Raw genomic sequence first — 27,622 nt, forward strand, 5'->3', positions numbered from 1 at the left:
GTCACCACGAAAACCATTGGTAACACATTACGACATAACGGATTGCAATCCTGCAGTGCCCGCAAGGTCCCCCTGCTCCGGAAGGCACATGTGACGGCCCGTCTGAAGTTTGCCAGTGAACACCTGGATGATGCCGAGAGTGATTGGGAGAAGGTGCTGTGGTCAGATGAGACAAAAATTGAGCTCTTTGGCATGAACTCAACTCGCCGTGTTTGGAGGAAGAGAAATGCTGCCTATGACCCAAAGAACACCGTCCCCACTGTCAAGCATGGAGGTGGAAATGTTATGTTTTGGGGGTGTTTCTCTGCTAAGGGCACAGGACTACTTCACCGCATCAATGGGAGAATGGATGGGGCCATGTACCGTACAATTCTGAGTGACAACCTCCTTCCCTCCGCCAGGGCCTTAAAAATGGGTCGTGGCTGGGTCTTCCAGCACGACAATGACCCAAAACATACAGCCAAGGCAACAAAGGAGTGGCTCAGGAAGAAGCACATTAGGGTCATGGAGTGGCCTAGCCAGTCACCAGACCTTAATCCCATTGAAAACTTATGGAGGGAGCTGAAGCTGCGAGTTGCCAAGCGACAGCCCAGAACTCTTAATGATTTAGAGATGATCTGCAAAGAGGAGTGGACCAAAATTCCTCCTGACATGTGTGCAAACCTCATCATCAACTACAGAAGACGTCTGACCGCTGTGCTTGCCAACAAGGGTTTTGCCACCAAGTATTAGGTCTTGTTTGCCAGAGGGATCAAATACTTATTTCCCTCTGCAGAATGCAAATAAATTCATATACTTTCCACAATGTGATTTTCCGGATTTAATTTGTGATGTGCTGTCTCTCACTGTTACCAATAACCTACCCTTCAATTATGGGCTGCTCATGTCTTTGTCAGTGGGCAAACTTACAAAATCAGCAAGGGATCAAATACTTATTTCCCCCACTGTATATAGAAATGGGGGAGATGATGGGCATTGAGTGGGAGCATAGGGACTGAGACACTAAGGGGAGATATGGGGGGAAATGGGAAAACAGAGACTGTTGAACGATGCTGGGGGGTATATGGACACAGAGAGGAGATATTAGACACGGGGAAGAATAGAAACACAGCAGGGAGATGCTGGAGATGGCGGAGGGTATAGGGACACAGAGGGGTGATGATGGATGTGAGGACATGAACACGGGAGATGTTAGATAAGGAAATATAAGGACATAGTTGGATGATGGATGGTGGCCATGGAGAGAGAAGAAATGAAGACCCTGGTAAGTGAGTTAAGAGAAGACGGAGGGAAGCAGAAACCAGAGACTGGGACCAATATGATATGAAAAATAAAATGACCAAACAAAAAAGGTAGAACAATTATTGTATTTTGTGAATAGAATATTTCAGATTTGGAATGTACATCTTGCCAGAGCTGGTGTTAAACATGGCTGGTGTCCAGGGCAGAAATTTGGAAAGGAATTCCAAAGCCTATTACGATGCTGTGGTGTATTCAGCTTCTGGCAGTCTTGGGGCTCTCTGTGTCCAGAGAGCCAAGGATAATTGCCCTAGTTGCACCCCCCTAACACCATCATGGCCTATGCTATCTTTATATTTTGTACAAGAAGAAATGCCTTTCTTATTTCTCTGATGCTGTACTACATGCAAGGTCTGACGTCTTGGGGTTTTGTTTCTAGTTTGTGGTCATTTAGGGCTCCTTTTTCAAAGGTGTGCTAGTTGTGCTAAAAATTAGCATGTGCTAAACACTAAGACCCTATTGTATTCCTATGGGATTCTTAGCATTTATCAAACGTGAAATTTTAGCATGTGCTAAAAATGCTAACGTGACTTTGTAAAAGACCCCCTTATTCTGTGTTTGGTATTTGTGTTCCATGCGTATGACGAAGGTATTCTGTTAGCGTGAATTTTTTGTGTAGTATTCTGTAGTGATGTGGCTTGTTCAGTTTTGCCAATAAATGTATTGATATTTTAGGGCCCCACTAATAATATTTAGGTAGGATTCTTGTTTTGAAGGTTAGTGCTGGCATAGTAAATTTGCTCTAGGTTTTTTTTAAACCTAGAGCAAATCTACCATGTTTTAAAAAAAAAAAAATTTTAATTACTTTATAATATGTTGTTGAGATTACATTAGACATCAAAATTTCTTTGGTGAGTTTTATGGGGAAATGTCATAGCTCTGCTCTGCATCCATTGTTGGGGAGGGCCAGGGGATTCTGTGGATGCAGAATGTATTTGGCTTCAGTACCATATGAGGGGGAGCATAAGTGCTGGGGGATTGTGGCTAAATGGGGACTGAAGAGTGCAGTCTCTTGTACTTTCCCTAGCCCTCAACGTGTCCTGCATCCTCTGAAGCCTGCACTGCTACCTTCATTGAAGTTGTTGGGATTGAGTTAGAGGTGGAGCATGAGTGCATCAGGTGACAGGTTTTTCTCTTTCAACTGTACTGCACACCCATCGAAAAATTGCCTTCTAGCTACATCGCTGTTCAAAATTAGCAGAACTATTCACTGCAACAGCAGTCCTTTTATCTCCTCCCCCCACACCCACCCTCTCCTTTCCACCCCCTAATCTTGTCCTGAAATGAATCTGTAGTTGGGTTATTAGAAATATTGGATGGATATTGTATACACTGTTCTGAGAATCTTGGGAAAAAAACATTTATGCAAAAAAATAATCAGGATCATAAAATAAAATCCAAACTAAGTGGTCTTGGCTGACTCCAGGAGAAGTTGATGGGAAGGTATTAGGGAGAGAGAGAGAGTTAAAATCCTTTAGATTCAAGAGACCTTCTGAAGAAATTGATCTATTCTGGAATCTGTAATGGGGAAGGGGACAGGGACTATGAGGGATGTGGGAGCTCAATAGGGTTGAGAGCTGTGTTTTTCATCTAGATGTATAAACGTTTTGAACATTTGTATGTTATATATTTATAATAACAAAAAGGTCTGAACATAAAATAAAATCCAATCATATGAAAGCAATGGGATAATGGAAGATGTTGTGGAGAGGTGGGGGTTCGGCACACATCAGAAGGGGAACCAATGAGGTCACCCAAGCCTGTGCTGGCTAGTGTGAGGAGAGTAGAGTCCCAAGGGAAGAGTTGGAGGTCTAGGGCAGTCTGGGAGGAGGAAGTAGGGGGTGTGGGGGCAACAAGGTAAAAAAAAAAAAAAAAGGAAGACCCTGAGACCATGGAGATGGGAAGGGTTGTGACTCATGCTGAGGAAGTGGCTGAACCAATGTACTTGATGGGAGCCGGGGCCCTATTAAACCAGGAACAACCCCAGGACCTGGCTGGAGACAGCATAGAGGTAGAGCTAAGACCCTGAGATTGCCTGCATGCTAACCAGCATACTGGGGTGAACACATTGCCTTATTTTATTGTAAACCCCGACAGCCGTGAGAGGGATAGTGTTCAGCATTCCCTGAATGAGGTGGAAGCTGCCCTAGCCTGGGCAAGGCACTATTTAGCCCAGTGCAGGAAGGGTCTCTTCTTTTTGGATTGAGGGGCTAACATTTTGTGAAGAGATTGAGAATTGACTGTTGAACTTAAAAAAAAAAAAACATGTGGACAACTTTTGAACTCTGGAAGAGGTGGGGGGGAAGCAGAGCAGATTTTTGCCGGCAGGCCCATGATAGCTCTAGATTATAAGCACTAAGGTTTCTTTTCTTTTTTTTTTCATTTCCTTTTTGTTATTTCCATGGGGTATACCCACACTCTGGATGTCTCCCAGCGTTGGGGGGCTGGGAGGTACTGTTGAAGTACAGACTGAAGTATAATTTAGCTTGCTTGAAAAAATGAACCCTGGAATACTGTTGAGTGACTTCATCTGGGGAAGCCCAGACTGGGTTCTGCAATGGAATGCTTTACTAAACTTTTGATTAAACCCTAAAATGAAAGCGGAAGCCTGTTGACAATGTCCATGTCAGGGAACAAGGGTGACTCCAAGCACCTAGGCCAGTTGCACCCTAATAATGTAGAAAAAGAAAATATTACATAATAATGGATATTAATGTGCATAACATAACTCTTGTCCTTGTGTGTCACACATGATCTCTACCATGTTATCACTATGTACTTGTCATACCGGAACTGGAGATCGCCAGCACGGTGCTATGTAAGCCACATTAAGCCTGCAAATAGGTGGGAAAATGTGGGATACAAATGCAATAAATAAATAATAAATAACACCACCATATGGCTGAGGAGCTGACCACGAAAAAAGGAAATTCAAAAACATAAAAGAATATTTGAATGTGTCATTTCTCCATTTCGTCCATAAAATCTTCAAAAATATACATGCCCCTAATCAATACCAACTGGATATCCTAATGAGTCCAGTTCATGCCCTGAAAAGGGAACCTGTCATAGGATTGGATCAATTCACATAAAATGGATTGGTTCACTAAATCCATAAGGGCCTATGTACAAGCCTGTAACAATGTTTGCAGGTTAGTACCCATTTCTGTGAAATTTAGCTAGTAGATGAAAAGGGGCTCGACTCATTTACATCCCTACCTAAGGGGTCCGTTTAATAAGTTGCACTAAGAAATGGGCTTAGTGTGTCCTTGTATGGGACATTTCCTATACACTAAGCCCATTTTTAGTGCAGCGGTCAGAAAGGGCTTTTTCCTATTTGTTGAACGTATGGCCATGCCCACTCAAAAAAGTTTTAAAATAATTACTGCATGCTTAGCACAGCAAATGGTAAAACTAACATGAAACGCTGCTTTAGGACATTTTTGCTGTGTTAGGCAAGCGTTAGCACCTAGTACATCTTAGTAAAAAGCCCCCTAAATTTTGCATGGAATTTTTCACATGTTGCCACAGCCAGGGACTTAAGTTCTCAGCAACAGCTGGTTAAAGGTCCCTCAGAACCCCTCCCCAGGCAGAAACTCATATCCCTAATGCCCCCAAGGACCCTACATAACCCTCCATCCCTGATGTGGGGCCAAAAATTGTTTAAAATCCTTCTTCAAAGTCCTGCCTCTTACTGAAGCCCTGCCTGTGGTCTCCAACAGCATGCGGCCCCCGCAGTCCATTTTTGTTGCCCTCATATCTAGCGACCCCCACCGCTACTGCTGGTAAAGAAAAAGCCCTGTGACGCCCCACTGGGTCGCACGTGCCTGCGTGGTCACGATGTGCATGCATGCATGGAAGTGCCGATCGACTCACCTTTCCCGTGTGTGTGTTTGCATGCATGCATGTCAATGTGACCATGCAGGCACACATGACCCAGCAGAGCTTTGCAGGGGTCTTTTCTCTACCTGCAGTAGCAACAAAACCTCCCAACAGTGCACCTCTGCTCCAGCTCAGCCCAATTTGAAAGATTTGCCCACATAATTCACTTTGAAAACAGGTGAGAAACCATTGCTTCCTTGTCCTTGACTATTATATTGGATTTTTCCACCCAAAATGCAAGATATTACATTTGTAAGACACCCACCCCCCATACATTATTTTTCTTTTATTTCCAAGCCAAAATAGTGATTTAAAAAAATACCCCTGTAGAGTCAAAATTAGTATTTAAAATTACATTTGTAAGCCTGAAATCTTTTGGTGGCCCCTGGAGCTTTCTCATGTCCACTTTGCAGTCCTTTACATGAAAAGGGTTGGAGAAGACCACTGTTGTAGGCTATATTCACTGAACACCAAAATTTAAGAGATGATCCACTGTTTATGTGATGAGGTTTGCAATAGCAAAATCCTGTTCTCGGTTTTGCTGTTTCATTTGGTTTACTAAAGAATCCATCATTTCCATCTCGCTTCCACTTTAAACTGCAAGCATCAGATGTAACTGAGTACAAGTAGTAAAAACTGACAAAATTATTACTTCAGTGAAAGTAACAAATGTTATCCTGTACTTCTTTACAAGTAAAAATGACAAAACTTGTACTTTTAAATACAGTTACTAGTTGCATTTTACTTTGCTATAATTTAACATTGTAAACTGCTTTGAAATGCAGTATATTAAATAGTAATATGGAGAAAGTACAAGCCAAATTTTTCTGTGTGGCTTCTGGATTTTCAAAGCAAACCTATGCAACTACTTCCACTTTGAAAATTTACCCCAGGAAAGTTGTGCATTTGTACGCGTGTCTCCTGTTCAAGGCAGACAGATTCCCTGGGTTAAATCAGGCGCAATGCTTAATTTTCAACAGTAAACATAAAACTGTGAACCCCACCCAAACACTGCCTTCATACCTCTTCAAATAACAGGTAAACTTACCCATGTATAGTCTGTGTACATATAAATTTAGATAACGCTAGACCAAATTTTAGAGAAAATAAAATAGAGAATAATACTAGTAATGAGCTGAAATGATCTTGCCTACCCTAATTGCCTGACAGTGGCATTAGTATGTGGTATCAAGTTAGTGACTTTCTTTTTTTCTTATTTTAAAGTGGAGAAAAAGACCTCAGTAGTCACCGCGTGGCAGCAGAACACTAATTGTACTCAATGCCCACATTCATTTGACTCCGTTTTTATCATTGGTCCAAAAAAAACTCCACTGTGTGTAAGTAAGGGCTGTAAGTGTGGTTGACTATCACCAATAAACCGTGTTGCTTGGCTATTACTTAAACAGATAATGTTATCCTAAAAGGGTAATCAAAACTGCATATCATAGAGCCAAACATAATAACAGAAATCTTCTTCAAGGCTCTTCACAATCACGTACAGATTCCAATGACGCGAACACCTTTGTAATCCAATTTCCCAAAGGCGGTGATGGTTTGTGTTGCATACAGATAAGACCTGGATACTTAAAACTTTTTTCAAGTAAGAGATAAATTATTTAAAGGTATTTTGGTTCGAATCTTTCCAGACTTGGCTCGAGAGACACAAAGGCGTAGACAGAAATTTTTACAACTGAAACAGGAAACAATACAGATTGGAGGAACTTTTTATTTAAAGTATCCTTGCAAGTGTTTGGTTACCTATCAATCGGTAAAATATGTATATTTTGATCCTTCGCAACTGTCCTCATTTTTAACAACTAAAAAGGCTGCATAAGATTGTAATTTCAAGCTTGTAAACGTATACCTCTCGATTTAAGTTTATTATAAGTTTTCCTTTTATTTCTCCAGGATTTGATCATGGACTCCCATATTGTGGACTTATATGATCTAATAGACATTTAATTGATAAGGTGTTGGAAATATCCTATGATATATTTTTTCTTGTATTAGTATCATTTTTCATATCAAGTGTGTTAACTTGTAATGTAAATAAATAAAATTATTAATAAAAAATTTAAAAAAATAAAATAAAATGCAACTGAACCATCATGAAATCTCATTCCATTCTACATAATCAACTATTAAGAACTGCGTTTTCCAGAACACGAAATTTGAAAGAAATTATCAGTCCGGCCAATTTACCCCCTTTGACACAGCACTCAGTCATTGGTGTACATAACAAATGTAACCATTGTAAAACATGCACTATCACATTTGAAACACGAGAATTTAGGAATCCTGTAGATGGCAAAATATATGATACAGATTGCCAGACAACACATGATCTACATTCTTGCATGTCCCTGCCAAAAATTTTATGTAGGGAAAACCAAGCATCGGCTACATCACCACATCACGGAATACCGCTCTTGCATTAAAGTAGAAAAAAGAGGTGCCCCACTAGTGGCACATTGTCAAGAGAAGGGCCATAATTTTGATTCCTTAAGATGCTTTGCCATTGATCATGTCCCTCATAACATTTGAAGTGGGGACAGAAACAAGATTTTGATCAGAAAAGAACAAAAATGGATTTATACACTAAAGTACCTTGAGCCACGCAGTTTAAACTCACAAATAGAATGGTCTGTATTTTTCTAATTATCTCATTATGTACATATAATTGAGCGTAGGTAGTGTTGATTATCCCCATGCTTTAAATACTCAAGCATGTTTCCGGTCGGAGCTTTCACTGCCGGTGTCACAAGAAAAGTGGACGCCATCTTTACAAGGTCTTTTTCTCCACTTTAAAATAAGAAAAAAAGAAAGTCACTAACTTGATACCACATACTAATGCCACTTTCAGGCAATTAGGGTAGGCAAGTTCATTTCAGCTCATTACTAGTACATGTAAATTTACCCACCTATTGAGTGGAGAATTTTGTAATGGGCCAATTCTGTATGCAAAGCACTGCCTTGCCTGTGGACATGCCTTTGAAAATTGTTCTTTTTAACTGTAAAGGTAAGTCTGCCTTGTTCTGTGCCTGTCTGATCCTACTAGAAATCCTAACAGATCAATGTCTGTGAACTGCAAGATCGCAGACCCAAGACTCTAAACTCAACTTTAGCGAGAAAATTAGGCAGAAATGCTGTCACTTCCATGTAAAGAGCAGAAAAATGCTGATTAACAGCAGGACAGGATATGTGGACAGGGCCTAGAAGTCATTATATTTCAAATTACAGCTGCTGCTACCTGAAATTTACTTACTACTACTACTACTACTTATAATTTCTATAGCGTTACTAGACATATGCAGCACTATACACTTGAACATGAAGGGACAGTCCCTTCTTGACAGTATGTGACTGTCTCTGGAAAAAGGTGACTAACGTCTCAGATCCAAATTGTTGAGACTGGCCGATTTTTTTTCATGTCATGGGGCCCATAAGCAGAATGAAAAAGTTACATGTTTGAACGTAATTTTTTAATGTTTTTACATAAAAAGATTGGGGTGCCATTTTACAAAGCAATGGTAAGCCGGAACTACCACTAGCCCAATGTAGGTGTGGAGGTAGTTCCACCACCCAGCGTGCGGCATTTCCAACACTAGCAGAAAATTTGAAAAATATTTCTGCAGGGGGCTACCCAGCAGTAATCAGGCAGCATCATGCTGGTCGGTTACCACCAGGTTAGCAGGGGAACCATTACCGCCACTTCAGTGGGTGGTGGTAAGTATTCCCCCAACATGGCCATGTGGTAAGTGCAGTCTTACCACATGGCCATTTATTTTTTCAGGCAAAAAGGGCCTCAGTATGTGGAAAAATGGCCGCCACCGCTAGCGCATGGCCCCTTTTACCACAGTTTAGTAAAAGGGCCACTGGGTTTGGAATGGTGTATTACAAATTATTTGCTCTAACAGAATTAATTAAAACTTATTTTTTTTGTTTGTTTGTTTCTGGTGACTTTAGTCACCTTTTCCCAGAGACAGCCACATGTTTCAAGCTAATATAATAATTCCATCCTAGTTGATGATAAATAAATGTTATGTTCCTCACCTGGTTCCAGGCCTGCGCAGCCGATTCGCCAGCGAGGCAGAGATAGCCGGCTATTTTGGATGTGGTTTCTCCAGGATGGGTCTGTTTCTGTTTCCTATTTCTGGCAGCCATCATCTTGGTTGGATCAAGGAGAGCAGCCATCTTGGCTAGCTCAGAAGGGGGCAGCCATCTTGTATACGAGAACAGGAAGGAAGCCCATATTTGGGCGTTGTGCTACTCTGCTGATGGGGGCAGCCATCTTGGATCAGCTGCACATGCTTGAGCCTAATTCCTTCCCTACTTAAGGCACTGCCTCCAGCCCTTCCTTGCTTCGGCTTCTGCTGCATAGAGGTCGTGGTCCACATCTGTGTTCCTTGTTGGTTATCCTGTTTCCAGTATTTTTGGTGTTCCAGACCTTGGCTTGTTTCCTGCCCACGCACTGTGTTGCTGCCTGCCTCTGACCCTGGACTGTGTTTTGACTATTCTCAGCTCTGCTGTTTTCCTGGCTCTTGGACTGTGTCTGTTGGCTACCTGTCTGGTCGGTGGTCCTGCAACCCCGCTGGTTCCGGAAGTCCTGCTATCCGCTTGAACCCAGGGGCTCAACTCCTGGGGAATAGTGGCTAAGTGCAGGTGAAGCTAGGGGTTGTCTGGCTGCCTGACCGAATGCGGTGCACTCCAGCTTCGCCGTGCTCAGTCGGGGCGCAAGGGCTCACATCCCAGTCATAACAATAAAGCACAAGTGGTGGAGGATTTTGTTACTATTTTTTTTTTTTTTTAGAATTCCTCCTTTAAGAATATTTATAAAATTGCAGTTTTAAAAAATGAGGAGGGCATATTCCCTATAAAATATAATAATCTGTAATTAGAAAATACAGGCCCTCACAGTTGCATGATTTATTGTTATGTTCGGCAAAAGTCATCAAGCACTTACAGTGACTCAATAAGCAAATTACTAAGAACATAAGAATACCATACTAAGTCAGACCAATGGTCCGTTTAGCCCAGTATCCTGCTTCTAACAGCAGCCGAGCCAGGTCACAAGTAGTTGGCAATACCCACTCCTAAGAGCATCACCCAATCACCCCCTGTGGCACTCCAATTCCTCCTGGCATTAAACAATGTTTCACTCCCCCCCCCACACACACACACAAACACCCCCCCCCCCCAATGAAGCAGTTGATATCCCCCACATTTATCAAGGTTAGAGTATTGAAAGCAGGAGGTTATGAAACACCGCTTAAAGCCACAAGCACAGAAATATTAGGAACACATGAAAACATCCCAAATTTGAGCATCTTGGCTATTTCAAAACTTAAGTGGGTTGTTCTCATGCAGCAGGGGAGTAACTCAGCTTAAGCTTTTCCTTTGAAGTGTAGGGAATAAAGCCCACTTGAGCCTCCTCCATATGAAACTCCTGTAGGAATGCCAGGAACCACTGAAAACATTTAATTAGTAAACTCTGTAATGCAGAGATACCCAGTTCCAAGAAGGAGACTTTTTTTTTTTTTTTTTGCAATTCTGGTTTTAAACTTACACCCCAATGCAATGTGAGATTTATAGTCCTTGATTCTACCTATTGGAAATTCCTCCCTGTAGATCCCATAATGAATCATGATAGGGTTATCAGCTAGGACTGTCCTAAAATCTCTCTTCTCAAACTAGGTAACTTGGCAGCACTCAAATTTAGTTAAGTTCTTCTATCAGCTTTTTTATTTACGTGATCAAGTCAATCTTTCAGTACCTTTGTTTTGGCTAGTTCATTCTGTCACAGTACCTGAGGTTTGAATACTAGACTAGAACAAGACATGAACTAGAATCGTTTAAGGGCAATGTTTCCCAAACCTGGTCCTGGAGGCACCCCAACCAGTCAGGTTTTCAGGATATCCACAATAGAAAATACTCTTTCACCGAAAAGGTGGTGGATACGTGGAATGGCCTCTCGGTGGAGGTTGTGGAAACAAGGGCTGTCAGAATTTAAGAAAGCTTGTGGGACAAGCATGCGGGATCCTTTATGAAAGGAAGGGTTAGTATTGAGGATGGGCAGAGTGGATTGGCCATTTGGCTCTCATCTACTGTCATGTTCTATGTTTCTCTGAGAGAGCTTTGCATGTAGTGAAGGCAACACATGCAAATCTCTCTTGTGAGTATTCATTGTGGATATCCTGAAAACCTAAAAAACAACAAGGCAAACGATCTGCAAAATCCAATATGGGAAAGAAAGCCAGCAGATCCATATCACAACAAAAAGATTTTATTGAAGATACCGTGTATGAACAAATCGCCCGACACAGGCCTGTGTTGTGTGATTTGTTCATACACGGTATCTTCAATAAAATCTTTTTGTTGTGATATTGATCTGCTGGCTTTCTTTCCCATATCCTGAAAACCTGACTGGTTGGGGTGCCTCCAGCACCAGGTTTGGGAACTACTGGCTTAGGGTAAGTCTTAATGTCACTGTACCTCCAAGAAAGTGCATCCAACACAAAAGAACAAACAGAGATTACGAAAAGCTGGAATCCTGAGGTATCAAGAAGCAAGGCAAAAACAGGAACCAAATGGATAGCTGGACATTGAAACAACAGGAAACAAGCACAGAGGAGTGGCAAAAAAAATGCTTAAGCCTGCCTGGGCTGCTCTCTGCTGGGCCAGTCAAGAAATAGGAATGAAGATTATCAGAAATACAAGACACATGTAGGAATGGGCTGGCTACAGCTAGACTCCCAAAAGGCAGACTAGCTCCTCCTGCAAAACCCCAATGTGAGTTTGTTCCTTGATAGCACTTTGTTGATGAACATAAGAGTAGCCATACTGGGTGAGACCAATTGTCCATCTAGCCCAGTATCCTGTTTCCAGCAGTGGCCAATCCAGATTATAAGTATCTGGCAGAGACCTACTTTGTAGCAACATTCCATGCTACCAATCCTGTGGCAATCAGTGGCTTCCCCCATGTCCATCTCAATAACAGACTATGGCCTTTTCCTCTAAGAAATTGTCCAAACTTTTTTAAAACCCAGATACGCTAACCACTGTTACCACATCCTCTGGCAGTGAGTTCCAGAGCTTAACTATTCTTTGAGTTAAAAAAAATGTTTCCTCCTATTTGTTTTAAAAGTATTTCCATGTAATTTCATCGAGTGTCCCCTGGTCCTTTTTGACAGAGTGAAAAATTATTCACTTCTACCCATTCTACATCACTCAGGATTTTATAGACCTCAATCATTTCCGAGCTGAAGAGCCCTAATGTCTTTAACCTTTCCTCATGGGGACAAAAACCTGAAATTTAAAGACTGCTTCCAGGAATTTGTCCAAATCTTTTTGAGCTCCAGAGCTTGACTACAGGTTAAATGGAAAATGTTCTTCTATGTATTTTAAAAGTATCTCGCTCTATATATTTATTTATTTATTGCATTTGTATCCCACATTTTCCCACCTATTTGCAGGCTCAATGTGGCTTACAGAGTTTGGTTATGACATAATCATTCCATGATATCAGATACTATTAGTAATGTTCAAAGATTAGGTAAGGGAAGAGAGAAGGAAGGTGTTAGGCAGGATAGAAGGTGGACTGTAATAACTGTGTGGATTGGTGAGGTAGTTTTGTAAGGCTATGGGTTCTCTTTGTAGACCTTGTGGAAGAGATGTGTCTTCAGAGATTTGCAGAAGTTAGTTATTTCGTCAATAGCTTTCAGGGCTGTAGGTAATGCATTCCACAACTGCGTACTCATGTAAGAGAAGGTATATATATATATATCTATATAGTGTGTTCACTAGCCTTTACTTTCTGAAAGGGTAAACAATCAATTTGGGTTTACTCATTCAACTCATGAGTTTGTAGACCTCTATCATACTCACCCCCCCCCCCCCCCTCAGCTGTCTCTTCTTTGACTCTCTTAGCTGTCTCTTTTCTGAACTGAAGATCCCTAACTTCTTTAGCTTTTTGTTATATGAGAGTTGTTCCATCCCCTTAATCACTTTGATTGCCCTTCTCTGTACCTTTTCTAAGTCCACTGTATCTTTTTTAAGGCACAGTGAGCAGAATTACACACAATACTTGTGGTGCAGTCACACCATGGAGCGATGTAGAGTCATAACGATATTCTTTGTTTAGTCTTTATTCCTTTCCTAATAATTCCTAACTTTCTGTTTGCTATTATGGCCACCACACTGAGCAGAAGATTTCAACATAATGTCCATGTGGACACGTAGATAGTTTTTCTGGGCAATGACACCTAGGGCGTCTTTTACTAAGGCGTGCTCACATGCTTAGTGTTCGCTAAAATTGTGGATGTGCTAAATGTTAGAAATGCCCATAGGAATGCATTGGTATCTTTAACGTTTAGCGCGCCCACAATTTAACACGTGCCAAAAATGTGAGCGCGCCATAGTAAAAGGGGGCCCTAATGTGGAACCAAGCATTGTATAGCCATAATTTGGGTTATTCTTCCCAGTGTGCATTTTGTACTTGTTCACATTAAATCAGGGACGTAGCTGCTATGGGGCCATGGGGGCCTAGGCCCCCATGGATTTGGCCCTGGACCCCCTGCTGGTGACCCTCTCAACACCCCCCCTCCTGCCGCCAACCCGCCGCCTGCTACCTTTGCTGGCGGGGACCCCAACCCCGCCAGCCGAAGTCTTCTTCCTTCATTTGGTTTCTGACTGAGTCTGACGTCCTGCACATACAACGTGCAAGACGACAGACTCACAGAAACAGAACGAAGCCCTGCAGATCGCAAGGCCATTCTGTTTCTGTGAGTCTGACGTCCTGCACATTGTATGTGCAGGACGTCAGACTCAGAAACAAAACAAAGGAAGAAGACTTTGGCTGGCGGGGGTTGGGGTCCCCCGCCAGCAAAGGTGGTAGGCGACGGCGGGTTGAGAGGGTCATCGGCGGGGGGGGGGGGGGGGGGTCAAAGTTGTTGGGGATGTCGGCAATGGCGGGTGGGCAGTCAGTGTCGGTAATGGAGGGGGTCGGCGGCACCGGGGGGGTGGGCTAAAATGTGCCCCCTCACCTCGGCTCTGGAACCCCCTACCGTTGAAGTCTGGCTACACCCCTGCATTAAATTTCAATTGCCATTTAGATACCCAGTCTTGTAAGGTCCTCCTGCAATTTCTCACTGTCTGCATGCGATTTAACAACGTTCAATGATTTTGTGTTGTGTGCAAATTTTATCACCTCACTCATCATTCCCATTTCTAGATAATTTATAAATATGTTTAAAAGCACTGGTACAAGTACAGATCCCTGTGGCACTCCAGTATTCATCTTCTCCATTAAGACAATTGTCTGTTTAATCCTACTCGGTTTTCTAACTTTTCACAAGTTCCCAGTCCACAACAAAACTTTGCTTCCTATCTCATGGCTTTTTAATTTCCTTGGGATGCTCTCATGAGGGGCTTTTTCAAAAGCTTTCTTAAAATCTAGATACATCGACTGGCTCATCTTTATTCACATGCTTATTCACACCTTCAAAAAATAAAAATAAAAAACAAATTGGTAAGACAAGACTTCCCTTGGCTAAATCCATGTCTATTCTGTCCCATTAAACCGTGTTTGTCTATGTGTTAAGTAATTTTGTTCCCTGTAATAGTTTTTACCATTTTGCTTGGCACTAAAGTCAGGCTTACCAGTCTGTAGTTTCCCAGATCACCCTTGGAACTCTTTTCTAAAAAAATGGTGTTAGATTGACCACTTTCCAATCCTTAGGTAGCATGGATGATTTTAATGATAAGTTACAGATTTATTTGTATACTCTTTCAGAACTCTGGGGTGTTTACCATCCGGTCCAGATGATTTGCTGCTCTTTAGCTTGTCAATTTGGCTTATTACATCTTCCAGGATCACAGAGAGTCACAGGAGCTGGCACCCAGGCTTTAGCCACACCAAAATATTCCTCTTACCCATTGAATACCTATCTCCACAGTCTAGCATCTTACTCTCTCTCTCTCTCTCTATTTCTCTATTCCCTTCCCTCCCCCCTGTGGTCCACCATCTCTCAATCCCCCCTTTGTGGTCTTTCAAACTTGCCTTTGGCTAGTAGCTGCAGTGCTAGAGACACATGTCCAGAAAGCCTGGGACCTTCCCTCTTCCTCAACCCACCTCCTCTAATTCAAATTTCTGTTTCCAGCAGGGTAGACCTGGTATAGGGAAAGTCCCAGGCTGGCCGGAGACAGCATGTCTAGTGTTGCCACCTCCAGCCAAAGGCTAGTTTGGAGGGTTGTGGGGGGGGGGGGGGGAGAGAAGAAGGTATGCTGGGATCTTTGAGAAAAATAGGAAAAGGAGAGAGATGCCAGGCCAGCAGGACAGTACAGGAGGGAAGGGAGAGAAAAGGATGCTTACTGGATCCCCAGGGAGGGGGTGAAGGTAAGGAAAGATGCTGGCCTGAGGGGGAGGGTGATAGGAACAAAGGAAGAGAGATGGAGAGTTACTGACCCTAGGAGGCAGGAAGAGAAGAGGGAAGGGAGGAGCTAGAAATGAGGAGGGAGGACAGAGTTGCAGGTGAGTGATGGCCTTGGAGAGAGGTAGAGAGACATAGAAGGGCAATGCTACACAGAGGGGACGGTGAGGGTGGCAGAAGGGATCTAGTACTAGTACCGGGATAAGGGGGCTGAGAACACAGGGACTAGAGATAGAGGTTGGATAAGGGATCAAAATGTTTTTTTATTTTGGGACCATGCCTCTTCAAGTCATCTTTTAAAAATGAGTACCACCTATCAAATGCAAATCTACAAAAACTGTTCCTGGTTAGGGGTAGAGTTGAAAGGGAGGTAGCTCCTTTACATCCTCCTCAGTAAAAACTGAAGCATTTAATTTAGTCTCTCCACTATGGCTTTGTCCTCTCTGAGTGCCCTTTTTACTTCATGCTGATCTAATGGTCCAACTGCCTCCATCACAGACTTTCTGCTTCTAACATACCTGAAAAAGTTTTTATGAGTTTTTGCCTCCAGGCAAGCTTCTTTTCAAATTGTCTTTCAACATTCCTTACTAATGCTTTGCATCTAACTTGCTTTATGCTGCTTCCTGTTTTCTTGAGTCAGATCTGTACCATCTTTCCCTGCACAATTAAGAAAAGGTTTCTACACTTCCCTCACATCTTAATACTTGTTACTTAACATAATAACATAGTAGATGACAACAGAGAAAGACCTTTACGGTCCATCCAGTCTGCCCAACAAGATAAACTCATATGTGCTACCTTATGTGTATACCTGACCTTGATTTGCATCTGCCATTTTCAGGGCACAGACCATAGAAGTCTGCCCAGCACTAGCCCTGCCTCCTACCACCGACTCTGCCACCCAATCTCCGCTAAGTTTCTGAGATCCATTCCTTCTGAAAAGGATTCCTTTATGTTTATCCCACGCATTTTTTAATTCCGTTACCGTTTTCATCTCCACCACCTCCCGCGGGAGGGCATGCCAAGTATCCATCACTCTCTCCATGAAAAAATACTTCCTGACATTTTTCTTGAGTCAGCTTAACATAGAAATTGATAAGTGACAGAAACAACACCTTCCACAATAATTGTACTCAAGTATCAAAACGTGATTTAGCCACATTTTGTCTGGCAAAAAAACCACCCAAATAAATTCGAAGAGGATCAGTGGAAGAAAGTTATTACACAACCTGATGGAAATGTGAGATTTACTTTTGAACCTCTATGGTGCTGTTCATGACAAACACTGCTACCTGTGACACTGATTCGAAGACAAAGTAACAGGGCTAACTTTAGGCTGGTGTGAATGATTACACCTTATGGCAATCACACTACCTACAAAGAACTAAAGATGAGCAGCCATGACCCAGATGTTCCAGCCAGAGGAATGGAAAAGGCAGCAGCTGGTTCAACACGGAGCCAGTGGCAGCAGAAGGAAGGGCAGTTTCTGGCCCCAGACCCAACTGTGTAATTGAGAAAAGCCATCCCTAGGCAGGCAGCAACTGTAACACCTAGAAGGAAACATTTCAGGACTACAGCTTATTTCCTCCTCCGCAGTGCATTCTCCACCTGCAGCACCTATCCCTAGGCTGCCCAAACATGTGCTGGAAGCTCTGTATATACAAAATTATCTCCTACGTATTCATTGTGGATGTCCTAAAAATCTGATTGATTATGGGGCCCCCAGCCCAGGTTTGGGAAATGTTGTCAACAATCCTGTTGCCAGGGCAGGATTAACCCTTTGGTGGAACCTAAGCAAACAAGCATGCTGGACTTCCTTTTGTAATATAAATGCATTTACCATCCCCACCCCCCAAGGGAACCTGCCTGGTTTGGAGTGCAGTGATAAAATGGCAGCAGAGCAAGCAGCAGGATAGTGTTGCTCGCAGAATCCTCTTACTGGTGGGCTGAAGCTCAGAACACAGAACGACAGGGGGATGGGGGCAGAGCCCACAAGGACGGGGACAGACTTTGTCCCTGTCCCCTTGTCATTCTCTAATGCAGACAATGATGTTTTGATTTTTTGGAAAAACAAGCAATGCTGGCAAAGCTTGCATGGTAACTCCTGTGCATTTCTGCTACCAGCACATCTTCTGAGAGGACATTTTCTCTTGTGGGAAGGACTGTGGAAGACAGGAGAACTAGACTGTATCCTGACATTGTTGATGACATATTATTCATCCACAGATTAAATGATCATAACAGTGCTTCATAGGGCTTATTTCTCTCCTGCTAGGGCATACAGAGCAGGTTGTCTTTTGTACCCCTGGGTGGATTAGGGTTCCTTGGGGTAGTTGGTCAAATATTATTGGGGTTGGAAGGGTAGGGAGTGGTGTTGTTTCTTGTTGTTATTCTTGTTTTCTATTTGTGATTTATAAACAACAGTTGTACAGAACATTGTTCCTTTTTATACTTTAATGAAAAGATTTAAATATAAAACCATAAGTGTTTGAGGCTTGTGCAGATGAGGACAGAGCCTGCAGGGACGGGGTGGGGATGGGAACACAGCCCATAGGGATGGGGCGGAGATGGATACAGAGCTCGTGGGGATGAAGCAGGGATAGAGACAGGTCTTGTGGGAACGAGGCCAAACTTTGTCCCTGTTTCACAGTGGCGTTCCTAGGGTGGCTGACACCCGGGGTGGATCGCCGATGCCCCCCCCGGGGGCAGCAACCCCCCCCCCCCCCAGCGAAAGAACACCCCCCCGGGTGCATTTTTACCTGCTGGGGGGGGGGGGTGCCGCGCGCCTGTCAGCGTCGTTCGTTCCATGCTCCCTCTGCTCCGGAACAGGAAGTAACCTGTTCCAGGGCAGAGGCTGTTCCGGGGCAGAGGGAGCACGGAACGAGCGGAGCCAACAGGCGCATGGCACCCCCCCCCCCCCAGCGGTGTGCACCCGGGGCGGACCGCACCCACTGCCCCCCCCCCCCTAGGAATGCCACTGCTGTTTCATTCTGTAGCTCAGAACTCCGGTGCTATCTGGAACAGCACCCGATCAATAGCGCAGGAGCAGTGCAGAAAAATAGCTCAACAATGCTCAGCCATAAAAAGATGCAAATGATATGCATGCTGTTTGACTGAAGGCAAGGGGGAGGTACCCGCCTGGTGCATGCATGCAAGAGTTTTGTGATAAGCACAGCTCCTACACCAGGCAAACCCGTTCCAAAAGAACAAAGACTAGGGGACACTCAAGGAAGTTACATGGGAATACTTTTAAAACAAATAAGAGGAAATATTTTTTCACTCAAAGAATAGTTAAGCTCTGGAACTCTTTGCCAGAGGATGTGGTAACAGTGGTTAGTGTATCTGGGTTTAAAAAAGGTTTGGACAAATTCCTGAAGGAAGAGTCCATAGTCTGCTATTGAGACAGACATGGGAAGCAACTGCTTGTCCTGGGATTTGTAGTATGGAGTGTTGCCACGATTTGGGTTTCTGCTAGGTACGTGTGACCTGGCTTGGCCACTGTTTGGAAAACAGGGTACTGGGCTAGATGGACCATTGGTCTGACCCAGTATGGCTACTCTTATGTTCTTATGTAAGCAAACCATACATTGGCACTGTTCTTCTGCGCCTTTACATATAAACTTTTCAATTTTGTTTCACCCAAAAAGCTTATATTTCAGGGCAGAAAACAGGTGCTAATGTGTGCTTTCACTTTCAGGTTTGCTCTGATTTCCATACATTCGTCTCTCACTACAAATGCTTAGAGGCTTGCAGGGGCTTCCTTCTGCTTTCATATTAAAAACCAGCGGCTTTTAATGAAAAAATCATGAGACATCCTCTTGAAACACCCCAATATGTGCTCTAAGCCGGCGTTAGGCTTTCAGCGGTAAGGGCGGCTTTGCTTTGTGCACTGTTCTCTGATCATTGGGAGGGAATAGAAAAGTGACCTCATTAACATCCATTTGACTACATTTGCATGCTATTTGTGTTCATCTTTGGTGCACACATTGTCTCCTGCGCTAGAACCCTCTTAAGCATTATGCGTTCACTAACACTGCCACCAATCGCCTCTAGCGCTGGTGTTAGGTTCTGAGCATCAGCCCATGAGTGAGGGACATTGCACAGGGCGTGAGGAGAACAGACAGATCTCAGAGGGCCAATGCTATTTCTGGTCCCTTCCCCCCATTCTTCTTGTCGGGCAGATGAGCTATGTATATTCCTTCCTATACTAGGCCTGTAATATGGCTCTACTGGCCCTCAGTATTCCGTGCTTTTCTGTCATCAACATATTTTTAGTCTCTTCCTGCAGCTTCATCTAAGCTACAGTGCTTTCTCAGTAAATGGAAAGTACATGTTACATGTCAAGGTGACACTCAGGACGAACTGAGGCTATGCGGCCCATATATGGCAGATACAAATGGATATAACTTTGATGGTGATGAGAGACTGAGGACCCTGCAAAGTTCATGATGTTCCAACAGAAATATGTGTTCAGAGAAGAAGGACACCAGGTGTTTCAAACCACTTATTTGTTAGCTGTTTTTCCATGCTGGGAGCACGCATTACTGATAAGGAATTAGCCAATTGCCACAAATTGTGCATGTGAACACAAGTAGGAGAGGATGGTAGAATACAGGAAATTACCATTTTTGTATATTACTATATTGTGTGATGGAAGGAAACAGGAAGATCCATATATGATCACAAGTTAGTTTAGGAGAAATCACATGATTTAGGAGAAATGAAACTTACAACAGTATATATGTGATGGCTAGGAAAGTTTTGCTGAGCAGCAGTTTTGTTATTCAGTCTGTGCGTCTGGCTACTGGGTGACAACCTGCTCCAGAGAGAACAATTATTTTGTATTGGCTTAGTGAGATACCAATAAAGATTTTTACTGGTTGCGCCTATACCTAAATCTTATTGTCTCTCTTATTCCAGCCTCTAGGGCTGAAGTGTTTTCCCCTCCCCAGGGGCAAGGGACAGGATTACACAGCTACCAAGGCAAAACTCTGCTTTGAGAGCCACTGAATTAGCATATCTGAGAGGGCCGTTCCTAAACTTTTGGGCCCTAGGCACATGCTTAATTTGCCTATACTTTAAGCCTGCTCCATCTGAAGGCAGAGAGAAGGGAGGGAGGGAGATGAGGTTAACCAGCAGGGGAAAGGGTTGAGTAGAAGCAGTGAGAATAGGACTCAGACAGAAGAGACGTAAGGGGGTGCTGGAAATGTGTGAGATTAAAACCAAGGTGAGTGAAAAGGTAGGGCCAGAGAGGTAAGAGAAAGAGAGAGGAATGAGCCTTGTAGAGTGTAAGGATTTGAGCTAGGTGGTGCAGTAGTGAAATAAGGAGACCTGAATTTTATTCTTGCACCAGGACCTGCTCCAGTCCACAGACAGCTTTGCAATATGAACACATCTGTGCTTGGGAGACTCTTATGGATATTGTCAAGGATAAGCAGTAAGTCTAGGCTTTAACTTTTTGGTGATGCAATTCGATATGTCAAGTGCCTTTGACCTTGTTGATCAAGAGTTGCTTTTAGGCCTGTTGTATCAGTTTGGATTGTATGAGAAGGTCCACCAATGGTTCCGTGGCTTCCTAAAATCTAGATTGTATCAGGTGAAGTTGTTAGGTTCTCTCTCACCTTCCTGATCTCCTGACTGTGGGTGCCACAGGGCTTGCCGCTTTCTCCAGTCCTATTCAATGTTATGATGGCTCCATTAGGTGAAAGGCTAGAAGCAATGGGGGTCCTGCGCTTTTATTTACGTGGACAATGTCACAATCCGTATCCCTTTCAAGACTGGTCTTCTAGAAATTGTCCCTAAGATTAGGCTTGGTCTGGATATGTTGGAATCCTGGGTTTCCGAATTTAAGTTTAAGTTAAATAGAGATAAGGCTAAATTTCTTGTGTTAACCCACCCCTTTGACCGTATTCCATATAATAATTGTACTATTGACAACGGGCCACATACCTCCTAGACTCTACGCTTAGGGTACTGGGTATATTAATTGACAGTCTCCTCATGTTCCAGCCTCAGGTTTCCTCAGTAGTGAACAAAATCCTTCAGGTCTCTTTAGAAGCTGAGGAGAATCAGATCACATTTCTTGCAAGACATCTTTAGACTGCTAGTTCAATCTTTGGTTTTAACTCAGTCCGGTTACTGCAGTTCCATGTATGCTGGATGTAAGGAGGGTGTCCTAAAAAGGCTACAAATGGCCCAAAATACTGCATCTAGACTTGTCCTCAAGGTATGGTGTTTTGATAGAGCCACTCCATTATTATGCAAGCTGCACTGGTTGCCCATTAAAACCGGGATTATTTTTAAATTATGTGTTTTTGCCTTTCAAATATTATATGGCATGGCACTGGTTATGATCCCCTACACAATATCACCTCTGGTTCTAGGAACTACCTTAAACTTCACCTTCCAGATTGCAGATTGCTCATAAATCAGTTCACTCTGCTGATTTCAGATACCAGGGTGCTAAGTGGTGGAATTCACTGCCAGTGGAAATCAAGGGTCAGCCTGATTATTTGGCATTTTGTAATAGACTGAAAACTCTCCTCTTTGAGAGGTTTCTATCCTTTAATGGACTATCTTAGATTGCCACTGGCCATCAATGGTCTAAATTTGATATTTTGTTTATGACTTTGTAAACCTTGTCTGCTGTTTATTTTCTGTTAGTCACATTGAACTCGAGAATGTTTGGGATAATGTGGGGTGTAAATGTCAAAAAACAAAATTTGAGCAAAACCCTCATAAGTATCTTTTCACTCATTCTTTCCATATGAGAGCCTTGACACAAAACAGTTGAGTCACTGCAAGAGCACAAGTAATCTCTCTGCTAGACATATTAATGAGGTTCCCTGAGGCACTCTTATCATTATTAGAGGGGTTCTGCTCCGATTCTTTTGATGTAGGAATCAATGGGGTTCCAAAGAACAAACGTGGGCGTCGCACACTGTACTTTCATAATGAAAATAGTCCTCGGAGAGCTTTATTTCTACTATTTACATAGGAAGATACAATAAAAATCTCTTTACTGAGAAATAATCGGGGTTGCTCTTTCGCCTATGCATTTCATGCCATATTTCCAACTTACATTACAAAGACAACCAACCTATTGGTCCACCCTAAAGAATTTTTAACTAAATGGCATCTCGTATCAGAAGTACAATATGCCATGTGATGGATAGCTGGGCAGGAAGAGGTTCTGCCAAAGATCTAGATGCAGCTTTTAGTGAGTTGTAAAATATTAGCTCTATTTTAACTGTCACTTTTGTCTACTGGGGCAGCTTTGCAAATTCCTTCGATCCCCAATATGGTAATAATATTCTTTGCAAGACATAGCAGAATATTTATACTTATAGTAGGGGTGAAGGAGACTCTGATCTCTCCTTTCCCCAACAGCACAAATGAGCATCTTACGGGCGTGATGTGAATCTAGGTTTGCCTGTAGTGCAGAAAGAGCGAGGGCTTCCCTCGTGTTATGATGCTGCTGCAGGGGCTGGAGGAAGCCACAGTCTTTTAGAGTGGCAGTGTCTGGGCACCAGAGTGAAGCTCATCGTGACAAAGGGGTGGGGGTGGGGAGGGAAGCACTGAGAGACGGTGAAGAACACGGGGGGGGGGGGGGGGGGTCTCAGCATGACCTCAGGTCCTGCTGCAGTCTATAGAGGGCTCTGCTTCATGTAGGGGGCTTCATACTCTATCCAGCAGCAACCTGAAAACCATCCACCTGCTCCAGCCCCGAGAAATGAATGCAGGAGATTGGGCTCTATGTGATCACCTTGTACAGAGGGATTTGTGTGACAGGGCATGGGTGCCCATGGAAAGGAGGAAGCAAGGGGGCTCCTTTGCCTCTGGATTTAAACATGAGCAATTGTGATTATAAACTATTTCTGTGATTCCGTGTTTGCACATCCCTGTTTATTTTTACGTTATCCGTGTGAAAGGGGGCTCATCATGGCAGGGAGCTGTGATTTGTGTGTATCCCCCGCCCCCGTAAATATAGGGGATGTCTGAATAACAGCCCGGGGAAGGTCACCTGTCACCGCGTGTCTTTGGTGGTTGGGGGAAGAGGGGGGGGGGTTATAACCGAAGCCTGCATCCTTTCCCTCCTCCCCTCCCCCCAGTATTAACACCCATAACCCTTCTCCGTCTTGTATCTCTCCAAACGCATTCCTCCTCCCCAACTCCCCCGAGTGGGCTGCGTTCCGCCGGCTAGGGGAACGCCAAGGGAGGGCACATGCGTAGAAGCGGCTCATTCAAGCGATCGGGGCTCAGGCGTGTCTGGAGTGGTTAGAAGCTTCAGTTCAACCGGGAGCCAGCTTGAGGCTGTTCCCTCCGCTCGTCCGTTCGCCACGCTCTGCTGCGGCTCCGCCCATGGAACTGAGTGATAGCGAACAGCACAGAGCTTCCCGCGGAGGCAGAAGTCCAGCTTGGGAGTGACACGATGAGAGCTTGGCATGGCAAGCCTAAGGAGCGGAACTATTCGTGAGGCGATGGGATTCTGTGGGAAGAGGTTCTAAACGGGATCGGTAGGTCCCTTCTCTCCGCATGGCTGGGAAGCGGGGGCTCCCTTTATAGCTGTGTGACAACCGAAGCTTTCCCCCTCCCTTTCGGATTATAGGGAATCTTAAACCCAGCTACAGTGGATCGAAGTCAAAATGGCATTAGAAAAATACTACTTTGCACTGAAAGGTAAGGTTGCGTTTCTGTGTTTATAGAAAAAGGATTCTCAAAGAGAGCTTTTATTTTTTAAGCAAATGAATCGGGGGTCTGCTGCCCCACTTTCCTCACTATAGCAGAAGTTTAAGCCTCACTTGGTCTCTGGGCGCCCCCTACAGGACCAGGCGGAGAACTGCGCCCAGTCGTGGACTTCCTGGCCCAATTGTGCCTTTTGACAGGAGCACTTAAGGCGGTAGAAACAGACCGTTCCATTCATTTCTGATGGCCCATGAACGTTCTGCCTGACACATGATTTTCCTTATTCTTTAACTCTTCTTCATTACCCATGTCAAGGTTTGCAAAGTTCTAGCAGCTCTATCTATAGTGGTATGTGCTAGCTGCATCTTCTTTCCTTATCAGCATAGATGCAACTTTTCTCTTAGTGGGTCGTCGCCTTCTGACTCAGTCCACAGAGCCGCAGTAGTAGTGGAACTAGGCATCTGTCAAATGAGAAACCACCCCAGCAGTGGCTACCCTCCCAGAGTTGGAGGTGGAGGGGGGGGGGTCAGTAACTGCCTGACATGCCACATACTACATGTGGCGTGTAATGTGCCAGGTAGTCACTGAAACAATGAATAACATGCCCGCGAAAAAGCTTCAGGGGAAACTTATCCCAGAAAATAATATTGCTCTGTGTGTTTACTCTTTGCTCCAATTCCTTCCCACCCTGCACTTCACCTAAAACCTGCTATCACCCCCAAGGGAGGAGGGCAAAATGCATTAGACCCAGTGCCCACCAGAAGGGAGAACACACAGGGTTTTTTGCTCTGGCTCCAGGTATATGCAAGGTCATCGTACTGGTCCCTTGGCTAGTATTAAGAGCATTGGTATATTATTTCTTATGATGTAGTAGTATGGCTAGGTATTTTATTAAAAAACCGATCTGGGCTGCGTTCCTTCAGGGGAGACAGTCTACAAATATATATATAACACAACATTAATAGCAGCTTTTGAAAATGACAGACGTGGTGGTGCAAGAAGCCAAAAAGGTTGCAGTTTTCAAGATCTGAACTTCTGTCTCGTTGCATATACTGTTCCGAATAACCTATTTTTTTTAATGTTTATCTCATGTGAGACATTTCATTTTGTGCAGAAATGTAACCTCATTCAGCAGAGAGGTAGAAGTCCTCCTCTTCGGAGACAGGGTTGCTTATAAATGAGTCTGGCTGAAAGGGGTCTTTCTTTTTCGCTGCAGTTGTGTATGAAAACCCCCAAGTCCTGTGTGGGTTTGTCAACCTGACTGTTACACAACTGTGGGTTGGGAAATCAACATGAAACCACCGTATTCAAATGCTAAATTCGTTCTGAGAAAATCAAGTCAACAAGAAAAGTGTTTCAGTGTGGCACTGTGAGAAGAAAGCTGCTTGAGAGCGTTTCTTTATTTCTTAGAACTGCGGCAGGGATACAGAGGGTAATGACTGGGATGTTATTCATTGGACTGTATTAATACAATGCCTAAATTTAAGCCACAGTAACCAAGAAATCATAGTAATATGTGCTAAGGACTTGTGATTAACAGCTACCCTCTTCCTACCTCCTTAGCTCAGGCTGTTGGAGAAAGAAACTTTCAGATACGCTCAAAAGCTTCCAGATTAGATTTAATCTGTTTTAGTGTCAAGTAATCTTTCTCTTTTGTTGATCTGAATAATCTGGTCCACACCTTTTTGTGAGGCTTGTCGTGTATTTCACAATATGCAGTGGCTGAAGGAGGCTTTGCCTTTCTATTTTCTGTTTGGTCGGGGCTAACTGGAAAACTGGTGTCACAGATTTTTTTTCCCCCTAGAAAGATCCATCTCAAACAAGATGCTTCTTCCTGAATGCTAATTATGCGCTTGGCAAACAGTCTCAATAATTCACATTACCGTTGCTGAGAATGAGAAAATAATCCATTGGATAAGCATGAATTTAATTCTGTAAACGAAGAGCAACTTTCATCATCTGTCAGGCATCTTTTCACCTACATCCACATTTATAAATTAATAAAATGCAACAAGTAGACTTCTTAGTGTACTATATTATATTATTAAACCGGGTTTTCTAGGTTACAGTGCCTCAGGGCTGTATACACAATTATGTGGATTTTGGTAAAGGCGACAGATTGGATATGTTACTGTTGATACTTTGTCCTGGTACCGGTTTAATGGCATTTAAGGCTGTTCTTGGAATGCATGTAATTTTCTGTTTACTGAAAGCACTTGAGCAAACACAGCATAGTAATACAAAATTACATGTACTTATTTTGATCTTTTGTGACTAGATACATCCGCTTTGTTTCAATAATCCAAGTGTATATTAGTCAGTGCACCCTATGAAACTCGTTCGTTCCATCTACCAGTGAAGGACAGATAGAAAGAGAAAGGGCTTCCACAATCTCCAATCTCTGCTTTGGGATATCAGTTGAACTGCAAAAGAGTGTGAGGGTACTTAGAGTATTCAGTTATTTCTAGAAGGTACACATCTGGACTGGTTGCAACAATCCATCACCGATCGTGTTTTGCTAGATGTAAGAGCTATACAGTATTATCTAACTTCAGGCTGAACTGGGAAAAAATGACCTACCCTTGTCATGCTTAATTTAAAAAAATTAATAATAATATGCAGAACAGTGTGCTGCTACCCTACCATGGGCTGTTTTCAGGTAAGTGACTCCCGTGCAGAGGGAAATATTGTGTGTATGTCCATTTATATTGTTCCTGCTTATCAAAAATATGTGGCTGTCACATTGAAACAGTTTGTGTACTGTCTGCCTGATGATCCTAAGGTCACTTTCAGGCATATTTTCGAAAGAGAAGGGGCGCCCATCTTCCGACACGAATCGGGAGATGGGCGTCCTTCTCTCAGGGTCGCCCAAATCGGCATAATCGAAAGCTGATTTTGGGCATCCTCAACTGCTTCCCGTCGCCGGGATGACTAAAGTTCACGGGGACGTGTTGGCACCGTAACGAAGGAGGAACTGGGGTGTGTTTAAGAGATGGGCATCCTCGACCAATAATGGAAAAAAGAAGGGCGTCCCTGATCAGCACTTGGCCGACTTTACTTGGTCCATTTATTTCTTGCGACCAAGCCGTGAAAAGGTCCCTGAACTGACCAGATGACCACCGGAGGTAATTGGGGATGACCTCCCCTTACTCCCTCAGTGGTCACCAACCCCCTCCCACCCTAAAAAAAACTTAAAAATTTTTTTTTTTGCCAGCCTGAAATGTCATACTCAGCTCCATGACAGCAGTATGCAGGTCCCTGAAGCAGTTTTAGTGGGTGCAGTGCACTTCAGGCAGGCAGATCCAGGCACATCCCCCCCCTATCTGTTA

At 43.5% G+C, this 27,622-nt stretch overlaps 1 protein-coding gene across 1 annotated transcript in view; it reads left to right on the forward strand.

Annotated features, from left to right (window-relative positions):
* The first annotated feature begins 24,001 nt into the window (after positions 1-24,001).
* NETO2 (neuropilin and tolloid like 2) overlaps positions 24,002-27,622 on the forward strand; it is a 103,449-nt gene continuing 99,828 nt past the window's right edge. The window contains exon 1 of the mRNA XM_030205147.1: positions 24,002-24,287. Within this exon, the coding sequence (XP_030061007.1) occupies positions 24,254-24,287 (34 nt within the window). The 5' untranslated portion in view covers positions 24,002-24,253. The remainder of the gene's footprint in view (positions 24,288-27,622) is intronic.

This window comes from Microcaecilia unicolor, chromosome 5 (genome assembly GCF_901765095.1).
Source record: "Microcaecilia unicolor chromosome 5, aMicUni1.1, whole genome shotgun sequence".
Lineage (NCBI taxonomy): Eukaryota > Metazoa > Chordata > Amphibia > Gymnophiona > Siphonopidae > Microcaecilia > Microcaecilia unicolor.